The sequence below is a fragment of the Cetorhinus maximus genome, chromosome 21, assembly GCF_964194155.1.
Source record: "Cetorhinus maximus chromosome 21, sCetMax3.hap1.1, whole genome shotgun sequence".
NCBI classification, from domain to species: Eukaryota; Metazoa; Chordata; class Chondrichthyes; order Lamniformes; family Cetorhinidae; genus Cetorhinus; species Cetorhinus maximus.
The window spans coordinates 3,629,694-3,641,828 of NC_135899.1; the positions used below are offsets into that span (position 1 = coordinate 3,629,694).

Genomic DNA, 12,135 nt, shown 5'->3' on the forward strand with positions numbered 1-12,135 from the left:
ACCACTCTCCTGCGTCTGGCTGAACTTGTTCTCTCACTGAACAACTTCTCCTTTAACTTGTCTCACTTCCTCCAAATAAAAGGTGTGGCTATGGGTACCCGCATGGGCCCCAGTTATGCCTGTCTCTTTATGGGGTATGTGGGACATTCCTTATTCCAGTCCTACTCAGGCCCCCCCTTCCACAACTCTTTTTTTGGTACTTCAATGATCGTATCGGTGCCGCTTCATGCTCTCGTCTGGACCTGGAAAGATTCATTGATTTTGCTTCCAATTTCCACCCCTCTATCACCTTCACATGATCCACCTCCAATGCTTCCCTTCCCTTCATTGACCTCCCTGTCTCCATTTCTGGTGATAGACTGTCTAGCAATGTTACACGCCCATTGACTCTCACAGCTACCTCAGCTTTAGCTGTCACAACCCCAGGGCATCACTGCAGGAGTTCCTGAGGGTAGTGTCCTAGGCTCAAATATTTTTAGCTGCTTCATCAATGACCTTCCATCTCTCATAAGGTCAGAAGTGAGGATGTTCGTCGATGATTGCAAAATGTTCAACACCACTCGCAATACCTCAGCTGCTGAAGTAGTCCGTGCCCATATGCAGTAAAGCACTGGGCAACAGTCAGGCTTGAGCTGATAAACAGCAGTAACAGTTGCACCATACAAGTGCCAGGCAATGACCATCTTCAGAAGAGAGTCCTCAAAACCCTGTCTGCCACATACAAGGAACAAGTCAGCAATGTGACAGGATGCTCTCCAATTGCCTCGATGAGCATGGCTTCAACAACAGTCAAGAAACTCAATACTATACAGGACAAAGCATCACCACTTGCTCAGCATTCCATTCACAACCTTAAACATTAACTCTCTCAACCACCGATGCATAGTGACAGCAGCATGTACCATATACAAGATGCACTGCAGGAACTCCTGAAGGCTCCTTTGACAGCACCTTCCAAACCCACAACCACCACAATTTAGAAGGACAAGGGCGGCAGATGCTTGGGAACACCATCAACTGCAGGTTCCCTTCCAAGCCACTCACCATCCTGACTTGGAACTATATTGTCATTCCTTCGAACTCCTTCTTGGAATTCCCTTCCTAATAGGACTATAGGTGTAACTACACCAGATGGACTGCAACAATTCAAGAAGGCAGCTCACCGCCACCTTCTCAAGGGCAATTAGGGATGGGCAACAAATGCTGGCCTAGCCAGCGACACTCACATCTTTTGAAAGAATGAAAAACAATACTCGACTGTGATACTTTCAATATTTGATTAGCACCCACTCATGCATAAGGAATGCCGACTAGTGAAACCTAAGTGAAGACTGTTGATACCCGTGAAGTTGCATCTTAAGCAAGGAGCTTAAGGGAAAATAGAGTTGTCTTGGAGGCAGTACAAGGAATTAGATTGGTTCCTGGAATGAAAGCGTCGCCCTATGATGAGAGGCTGAGAAAATTGGGCTTAGTCTCTGGAGTTTATAAGAATGAGAGGTGATCTCACTGAAACATCAAAAATGTTGAAGGGACTTGACAGGATAGACACCGAGAGGTTGTTTCCCCTGGCTGGGGAATCTAGGAAACAAGGGAACAGAATACGGATAAGAGGTTGATCATTTAGGGCTAAGATGAGAAGGAATCTGTCTTTGCTGAGAGTTTTGGAATTCTCTACCCCAGAGGGTTATGGATGCTCCACTGTTTAGTAAATTTAGGACTGGGACAGATGGATTTTTGATCTCTCAGGAAATCATGGGATATGGGGAGCGGGCGGAAAGTGGAGTTGAGGCAGAAGACCAGCCATAATTGTATGGAATGACATAGCAGACTCGAGGGCCTGTATGGTCCACTCCTGCTGCTGTATCTTATGTTCTTAAGACCCAACATCTTAAGGATAAGAGAGAAAATTTATAATTAATGTTTCAGGTGATGGTGGCATAGTAGTAATGTCACTGGCCTAGTAATCTAGAGGCCCAGGCCAGTGTTCTGGAGACATGGGTTCAAATCCCACTATAGCAAGCTGGTAGAATTTGAATTCTGTTAATAGAATCTAGAACTTAAAACTTTCAGTTGTAGTTACTGTGAAACTATTATCAATTTTTGTAAAAATCCACCAGGTCCACTAATGTCCCTTAAGAAAATCTGATGGTCCCTAAGGAAATCTGCTGTCCTTACTTGGTCTGGCCTACATTGTGACTCTAGGTCCACAGCAATGTGGCTGACTCCTAACTGCCCTCTGAAATGGCTCCAGACAACTGGGATGGGCAACAAATGCTGGCCTTGACAGTGATGGCCACATTCTGTGAAAGAATAAAGGGAAAAAAAACATCATGTAAGGTCTTAATGCCCAAAATCTCCTGTGCGACTGAGCCATTGTAACATTTCCTGTACTGGATGATGGCTATTCCCAAAGTCAACAATAACCAGAGTAAAAGCTTGTGGGTTGCCAATTAATAATCACACCCATTGTTTCTCTTCTTTTAACTTTGCACAAACTAGCATACTTTGTCCAGTCCATCAATTACTATTTCCTTTCTTTTAAAACACTCAAACTTTAACTGCCCTGGTGTGGTACTGAGCCACACTGCTCACATGTTTAATTACAGGTCTATTGGTGTGTTGGATGACCATAGCCAAGGTGCTGGTAGGGATTTTGTTATTGGCTTGCATGTTGCTAATTGAGGAAATAGCAAGCCAGCAGTTTTCTCACTGCTCATCATTGTACCATATGGGGCAGGGGAAAAGGAGATAGTGATATAGTGATGGACCCAGGTTAATACTCTGGGGGCATGGGTTCAAATCTCACCACAGCAGCTGGTGGAACTTAAATTCAATTAATAAACCTGGAATAGTCTCAGTAATGGTGGCTGTGATAACTATTATTGTAAAAACCCATCTGTTTCAATAATTTCCTTTTTCGGGAAGAAAATCTGCCATCCTTACCCGGTCTGGCCGACGTGTGACTCCAGACCCACAGAAATGTGCTTGACTCTTAACTGCCCTCTCAAATGGCCTGGCAAGCCACTCAGTTCAAGGGTAATTAGGGAAGGGCCAAAATTGCTGGCCTTGCCAGCGATGCCCACATCCTATGACAAAACAAAGAGTAAAGAATGAAAGGAACATTTATGCAGAAGCCCATTAAGATCTTGATTGCTCAGGTATGATGCTGCAATGATTGAATAACCTAGGAATATTTATTAGGCTCATTCTGTAAAGTAACCATTTGAGCAAGGGGCCAGAGCACAGCTGGCATCCATTATTCTCTATCATTATTTGTGGAGGGGCAAACATTAAGAAATCATACATTTTAAGCATGATGTTATTTTTCTAAAATAAGAAGTTTATTTTCCAAGATCGTTCTTCATAATTCATTTTTTTATACCGAGAGAATATGTTTGTGACCATCCTCTGGCTTGGATCAGCTACATTTGTATTTATTTCTTCAGTATGCTGACTACACGTGGAAACAATGCTTCGCTTGTGGTGTTGTTGATAACACGAGCACAGGAGTCAGAATCAGTGGTGGATGTGGCAGGGGCACCCTAGACTAATGATCACGGCTGTACTCACACGGTGGTCACATGCATTGTCTCTTCATTGTGGCTCGTTTGTCAATGGTTGCTCATTAACCTCAGTGGTACAAAGATTTCCATCTCTTCACACTCTGTTGGCTTTGAGCCATGTGGCAGTGTGCTTCATGGTGGAGTTCCAGCCCGTGACCCCTTGGGCTAAACTTTCCAGCAGCCAACACCTTTGGTCTCAGACACTGAAACCTTCCCCCTCGTCCCTCCTCCTGTAGGTAGGCAGAAATGGGATGCAGCGAACATGCCCAAATAGGTGCCCATATAAGCATGGCATTGATGCTGGCCATGCCCACCTGCTCCCAGCATCACCCACTCCAACCTTAAGTTTCAGGAGAGAGGGTAATGGCCAATCAGGCGGGGAGGGCGTGGAATCTGACAGACAGAGAGGCATGAAGCTTCACAAAGATGTGCACTTGGATGGGTAACAAGGGAGCAGAAGGAACATTGTGTAGCTCTGGCCTTTCACTCTAGTGAATAGGAGGACAGGAGTGAAGGCAGGATGATTTGTCACGGCAACCCCTTCTCTTTAATTAAAAAAAAGGTTATTCATCCCACAAGTGGGGGAGATGCGGTTTATTGAGATGTCAGATTGCCTTTGAAATACACGACTGACGTAAATGTATGTGAGGGAACGCCAGGCTGCCTCACTCCTATGTTGGCTTTCGTGAACCATTGGAAGCGGATGGTGGTGGAGGGGAGCACTGGAATCTCCAGGGTGGTGAACGCTTCTCGGAATTTCTCAGCAATCCCTTATCTTGAAGCAGAGGAAAAATAAAGTAAGGCTGGGAAAAGTCACGTCATCAGTCCTGCAGTGGGTTCTGCTCGGGTTTGAGAAATAAATAAACGCCGACAGGTCTCCTGAGCGGCAAAATAGAGGAAGAGAGAGAGAGAGAGAGCGACCCACATAAAACAACCCTCAGTGAGACCTCTTCAAGGCGGACTCTGGATTCAGTGAAACACATTTGAAAAGACATCAGCTCTTTCCTAAGTCATCCGAAGACTGTATGGGAAGGAACTAGGTTTAGGATAAATTCACTGCAGTAGATGAGGAGTGGGGAGATTATAAAACAGATTTTGATTTTTTTGATATAGAAAAAGCATGGCATGAAGACTCTACAGTGAGAAGCCTCCCCGAGACTTCAGGAGACTGAAGAATCAGATATTGTTGGTTCAAATTGGACAAGTGTCAGGAAGAACCCCCCATTCCCTCCTGGGTGCAGACTCTACACAGTTGAACGGGTCAATCCATTGCCTGCCTCCAGGCGGTCATCAGTCAAAGTGCAGCTAAAGCCGAGTTACATATGGATTAGAGTGAAGAGTGAACGGCCTGTGGAACATAGACACCCAGGGGAGAAGGTACTTCGGGCATTAACTCTTAACCTGAGACCCTGGGTTAAAAAAAAAAGTCATTGCCTGAACTTAAACATTGTGACTTGTTCTTTTTAAAAGAGTGAATTACTCTTCCTGCGAAGACTTGCACGAAATTCTTGACAGCTCCGCAAAAATGCAAATTCTGGGCGAATAGACTCGTTTCTGGAGGTGAGATCAGCCAAGGAGCAACAGCTAAATACTGCGGGTGCTGGAGATCTGAAATATATAAAAAAACAACCCAGAAAGTGCTGGAAAAACTCACCCGGTCTGTAGAGAGAGGAGCTGAACTAACGTTTCTCAAGCCTGACATCTTCGTCTATTTGGCTTTAAGAAAGTGAAGATTTTCTTTTTCAAAAAAGCGTTGAGAATCGGGCTTTTTTTGCCTTTCTGAGGTTGAGTTGGGTGCTCAGTGGGACACCTGAGCGGGGAATTTGATTTGGTTGCTGTACCCAGGACATATTGCTACAACCAAAGAGAAAGGAGGCAGGATGGAGTCTGTCATGCTGGAGATCACTGGCCTCTTCCTCTCTGTGAATGGGTTGATTTGTGTTATCCTGACCTGCACATTGCCCCTGTGGAAGGTGCCCGCTTTCCAAGGGGCCAATATCCTGACCGCCCAGCAGACCATGGAGGGGCTGTGGATGGACTGCATGTGGCAGAGCACAGGCGAGCTGGTCTGCAACACCTTCGACTCCATGCTGATCCTGAGCCAGGAGCTCCAATTGGCGCGGGCACTGACCACCACCGCGGGGGTGCTGGGGGCCTTGGGCATCCTGGTGAGCATCGGCGGGGCTAGCTGGACCAAGCTGGTCAGGAGCGTGCCCTGCAAGGGCCGGCTCATCTCGGCCGCCGGCTTCATCTTCACGGTGACGGGGATTCTGCAGCTCGTCCCGGTGGCGTGTTACGCCAGCAACATCATCAGGGATTTCCACAGCGTATCCATTCCCGATGCTGTCAAGAGGGAGCTGGGGCCATCCTTGTACATTGGCATGGCGGCTGGCGTCCTCTTCATTGCTGCCAGCGGGCTTCTGTGGAGCTCCTGTTACAGATCGAGAACACAGACAACTCCAACACATTACGCTCGTGGGCAAGCAGGCTACAGTGAGAGCCATTATGTGTAGAGAAATGGCACAGAAATTGGGGTACCTTCTAACTGAAGAGTATGGAGATTAACAGTCAACAGTGTGGAAATTGAGGGATCCTCAATTGTAAAACTGTTGTAATCCTATATTGTCCGCTTAGCTTTTCAGTCATATATGTATATATATATATATAGATAGATAGATATATAAAAGTTTATAATCTGGTTTAAGCTACATAGCAATCAGAATGTCTAATTAAATGCAACTCAGAGATTCAGTACAGCTCACAATTTAGTAAAAAACATATTTAATATAGGCTTCTTAGCAGTAGAGGTTTGAAAGTGCAGGCAGCAGAGTGTCTTTCTGATTTAGCACGCTCAAATAGATTATGTTAAGCAATTTAATTATTAGGCCAAGTCTATCTGCGGAGCGCAGGAACTGGGGTAACTCATTCCCAGAACAGGGGCACAGTCTCAGAATAAGAGGCAGGCCATTTAGGATCAAGATGAGGAGGAATTTCTTCACTCAGAGGGTGGTGAATCTTTTGGAATTCTCGGTCCCAGAGGGCTGTGGAGATTCGATCATTGAGCATGTTCAAGACTGAGATTGACAGATTTCGAGATATTAAAGGTATCAAGGGATATGGGGACAGTGCAGGAAAATGGCATTGAGGTAGAAGGTCAGCCAAGGTCTGGTTGGATGGCAGAGCAGGGCTGAATGGCCTATTGCTGCTTCAATGTTCCTATGTTCCACCATTCAATGGAATCGTGGTTTATTTGTATCCCCACTCCACATGCCACACCTTGATCCTTAACCTTTTATACCTTGCCTAACAATAAAAACAATCTATCAGCCTCAGTGGCTATTCTGCCTGTAGGGTCTCAACGTAGATTGATGGGGGCAACATAGGAGATCCCAGTGTTAGACTGATGGAACTTCAGACCAAGGCTACACTTTGAGTTTGTAAATGAGGAGATGGTGGTGCAGTGGTAATGTCACTAGATTAGTAATCCGAGAGGCCCAAGCTAATGTTCTGGGGACTTGGGTTCAAATCCCACCATAATTCAATTAATAAATCTGGAATATAAAGCTAGTCTCAGTAATGGTGACCATGAAACTATCATCAATTGTTGCGAACACCCATCTGGTTCACTAATGTTCTTTAGGGAAGGAAATCTGCTGTCCTACATGTGACCCCAGGCCCACAGCAATGGGGTTGACTCTTAACTGCTCTCTGAAATGTCAACTCAGTTCAAGGGCAATTAGGGATGGGCAACAAATGCTGACTTTGCCAGTGCCACCCACATCCCATGAAAGAAAAAATAATCTGGTTTTGGCAAAAGTCTGGAGTGAGATTCCCCAAAGAGAACTGATGCTCAGTTTGGGTTCTGCCAGGGCCACTCAGCTCCTGACCTCATTATAGCCTTGGTCCAAACAAGGGCAAAAGAGCTGAACTCCAGAGGTGAGGTGAGAGTGATTGCCCTTGTCATCAAGGCCGCATTTGACCGAGTGCGACATTAAGGAGCCCTAGCAAAACTGGAGTCAATGGGAATCAGGGGGAAAACTCCACTGGTTGGAGTCATACCTAGCATAAAGGAAGATGGTTGTGGTTGTTGGAGGTCAATCATCTCAGTTCCAGGACATCACTGCAGGAGTTCCCCAGGGTAGTGTCCTTGGCCCAAACATCTTCAGCTGCTTCATCAATGACCTACCTTCCATCATAAGGTCAGAAATGGGGATGTTCACTGATGATTGCACAATGTTCAGCACCATTCGTGACTCATCAGATGAAGCAGTCCGTGTCCAAATGCATCCTGGACAATATCCAGGCTTGGGCTGGCATGTAGCAAGTAACATTCACACCACACAAGAGCCAAGCAATGACCATCTCCAACAAGAGAGAATCTAACCATCGCCCCTTGATGTTCAATGGCATTGCCATCACTGAATCCCCCACTATCAACATCCTGGGGGTTACCATTGACCATAAACTGACTAGCCATATAAATACTGTGGCTACAAGACCAGGTGAGAGGCTATGAATCATATGATGAGTAACTCACCTCCTGATTCCCCAAAGCCTGCCCACCATCTACAAGGCACAAGTCAGGAGGGTGATGGAATACTCCCCACTCGCCTGGATGAGTTTAGCTCCAACAACACTCAAGAAGCTTGACACCATTCAGGACAAATCAGCCCGCTTGATTGGCACCCCATCCACAAACATTCACTCCCTCCACCACCAATGCACAGTAGCAGCAGTGTGTACCATCTACAAGATGCACTGCAGCAACTCACCAAGGCTCCTTGGACAGTGTCTTCCAAACCCATGAATGCTATCATCTAGAAGGATGAGAGGAGCAGATAGATGGGAGCACCACCACCTGGAAGTTCCCCTCCAAGTCACTGACCATCCTGACTTGGAAATATATTTGTCGCTGGGTCAAAATCCTGGAACTCCCTCCCTAACAGCACTGTGGGTGTACCTACACCACATGGACTGCAGCGGTTCAAGGAGACAGCTCACCACCACCTCCTCAAGGGCAATTAGGGATGGGCAATAAATGCTGGCCCAGCTAGTGATGCTCAGATCCCATGAATGAATAAAAAAAATCTCCAATGATGCATCAAGCTTGCTTTGCAAAGTCCATGGGGAAGTCTTTTGGATTCCCTTGGATATTATTTTGAGATGCACCTGACATTAACTTAAAGAATTTGAGAGCAGCAACTCTCTCCTCCTACATGCCCACCACCCCCACTCCTCCCACCCCACCCCCACCCCATGACCACAACAGTCTCCAAACAGGCAGATTGCCCTCTTTACTCCCTGGGTGTTAAGCAACGGTTGTGGGGAGCCCAGAAAGGAAATCTGACAGGGAGGATTTCGCAAAGGGACAAACAAATGGATTTTTCTTCCATACATTACTGGCTGATAATACTTCAAGCGTCACGGTCCTGTCTGCCATCTTTCCTTTCCGCGTTCCATTCAGCCAGGCAATACTCAATGCCCAGGTGGTATAGATGGACATTTGTCCCAACATTTTTTTGTAAATAGCCGGGAGAGGACTTTATGCATGTGTGTGCATCCAGGGATGTGCAGAGCTCCCTACTGGGCAGAGCAAGCAGGCACCAGCCTGGAGGCATGCCAGGTGAACATTAAGTTTAAATTGCTTGGGTGGCAGATCCTGGACCAGGGACTCCCAGGTTCACAGCCCTGTCCCCGTCACTAATTCTCCATCGCCACAGGACTTGGCAAATGGAGCCTGGGAGAGGCCTGCGTGACACTTTGTTCAACATGTGGACCTTGGGGCACTGTCATTGTCCACACAATCTTGAAGGGCTGGCGGCCAGATTTCAGTGACATGTCGAATCACAAAGACCTGGACCGCCTTGCCGCTGCTGCATTCTTCCAGCTCTGCAGCTGGTGAGACGCACAGCCTCCCTTCACCGGTAGCAGAGGAACTGCTACAAAGTTTAACCTGAGGGGTGAAGGCCCAGGTTTTGAGATGGTGCAGATTGGATGTGATACTGGAAACTCCCTTCAACAGTCGATACCAGTGACCAATGAACTGTCAGAAAATTTCCCAGTCACAAATCCTTCACTCTTGGCTCCCTGCTCCAAAATGCCTTATTTTGCATCATTTTTCTTTGAATTATTTCCTATCTTATCCCTTTTTTTAAAAAAAGGCTCGTTTCCTGCCCTGCTGTGCCACATCTTGCCTCTTCGTCACGCCCAACCCAACCTGGAATCTCTCTGCCCACCCTACCTGGAATGACAACCCCCACCATATCATACCCCCTCTCTCCCTGCCCTTCCACCCACCACCCCCCACCCCGCCCCAGGATATCGAACAAGTGGCGAGCGCCCATAACACACCTGCAGGTTGAGTTCTTTTGACTACTTGTTCCTACAATTCCCACCAGTAGAGGTCAGGGAAGCAGCATTGACCAAGGCAGGCAGCAGACCAATCAGTGTTAGGTGAACAAATTGCAATAACTTTTTTTCTAACTGTAGAACGAGCAATATTAGGTTGACTGCCCTTTATAGATTCCTGCTAATTTCCCTTTCCATTGACTTTCGTACACAGGAGAGATGTAGATTGGGAAGCAGATCCAAGAGCGATCATTTTACATTCTGTCCGAAACTTAAAATTATCTCCAGCCTCCGTGATTAATGCCCAATTAAAAACCTGATTGCCAAAATAATTGGGATACGCGTGTTCCATTGCATGAACTGACCCACTGAAGAGGCCCTGGATAATTTCCCAGGTTGCTTTTATTCTTTTATTCATTCATGGGATGTGGACATCGCTGACTAGGCTGGCATTTATTGCCCATCCCTAATTGCCCTTGAGAAGGTGGTGGTGAGCTGCCTTCTTGAACCGCTTCAGCCCCTGTGGTGTAGATACACCCACAGTGCTGTTAGGGAGGGAGTTCCAGGATTTTGACCCAGCGACAGTGAAGGAACAGTGATACATTTCCCAGTCAGGATGGTGAGTGACTTGGAAGGGAACTTCCAGGTGGTGGTGTTCCCATGTATCTGCTGCCCTTGTCCTTCTAGATGGTAGAGGTCGTGGGTTTGGGAGGTGCTGTCGATGGAACCTTGGAGAGTTCCTGCCATGCATTTTATATTATAACACACACTGAGGTGAAGGACAACCACAGCTTAGGGGCTACATGACTAAAGACACAGCCACCAATGGTGGAGTGGGGAGGAAGTCCGGGATATACAAGAGGTTAGAATCGGAGGAATTCAGATAGCTCAGAGGGCTGCAGGGCCACAGGAGTTCACACAGGTAAGGAGAGGCCAGGCCTTGGAAGGATTAGAACATAAGGGTAAGCTCACCACACCTTTCCAAGGGCAATTAGGGATGGGCAATAAATGTTTGCCTAGCCAGAAAAGTCCACATCCCAAGAACCAATAATAAATAATAATTTTGTCATGTTGCTTGGTCCAGGGAAAGTGAGGTGGATGGATTTAAAGTCTGGGACTGTAGTCTTCCTTGTGGAGCTATTGGACTTGTAGCTATTCATTTTCTGAAGCAACGCTTTTGACCCACACTGAACATGGCGGCACATTGGGAGCTCACTGGGAGCTTCTAGGCAAGAATTCCTCTACTCTCTACACACAGTGATATCTCATGAAGCTTTCCTCCTGACTGTAATTCAGACCAATGTTAGACATGTCCTTTTCGAAAGGGTACATGGAGAGCAGCTGTTTTCCCCATGTGCAGGGCATTACAGATGTCCTGTTGTGATTCTCCACTTCAGCGCCCCCCCGTCTCCCCATCCCCCCCACCCGTACACACCGGAGACACGGCAGGAAATGTCTGGGCTGGAGGCTGTGTTCAAGGGGTACTAATGTAGCAGAACGTCCAGGCTGATGCCTCCATGTTATTCGAGGAGCAGCTGTGTTGGGTTTACCTGGCAGTGAAATTGTAAGGTATTCACAAGCCTGGAAGAACTTGAGTGAGAACAGATGACAGGAGTTACACGGATGTGGATGATGAACTATTCCTGTTGGTGATTACTATATACAGATATATATATAGTATATATTACTATATAAATGTCCTGTGGCATGGAACTGAATGATTGGCTCTGCTTTATAAAACATTCCAATTAATTTCTGTATGTGCCACTATTAAAGTGCCTTTTAAAAACGGTATTAAAACGGTATTTTCTCATTTTATTCCTCCTCCTCTCCTGAAGGTGCTCACTCATGTATACGGATATAGGAGCAGGGGTAGGTCATTTACCACTTCAAGCCTGTTCTGTCACCTTTCAATGAGAACATGACTAATATGTGACATAACTCCATAAATCACATTGTCCCACACCCCTTAATACTCATTGATTGTTGTAAAAACCCATCTGGTTCACTAATGTCCTTTAGGGAAGGAAATCTGCCGTCCTTACCCGGTCTGGCCTACAGGTGGCTCCAGACCCACAGCAATGTGGTTGATTGTTAACTGTTCTGTGAATTAAGCTTTCATTTCAAGGGCAGTTAGGGATGGGCTATAAATAAGTCCACATCCCAGGAAAGAAGAAAAAAAATACCTTTAGTTATTAAAAACCTATCAACCTCAGTTTTAAAA

The 12,135-nt window shown here is 46.3% G+C and overlaps 2 protein-coding genes across 2 annotated transcripts in view; both read left to right on the forward strand.

The window, feature by feature from the left end:
- The window catches only part of LOC144695595 (zinc-binding protein A33-like), a 186,107-nt gene that overhangs the window by 77,509 nt on the left and 96,463 nt on the right, over positions 1 to 12,135 (forward strand). The window lies entirely within an intron of this gene.
- On the forward strand, positions 5,110 to 6,098 carry LOC144695608 (claudin-3-like). Its single transcript, XM_078566507.1, has one exon. The coding sequence runs from the start codon at positions 5,444 to 5,446 to the stop codon at positions 6,074 to 6,076; it is 633 nt and encodes a 210-aa protein (XP_078422633.1). The 5' UTR covers positions 5,110 to 5,443; the 3' UTR covers positions 6,077 to 6,098.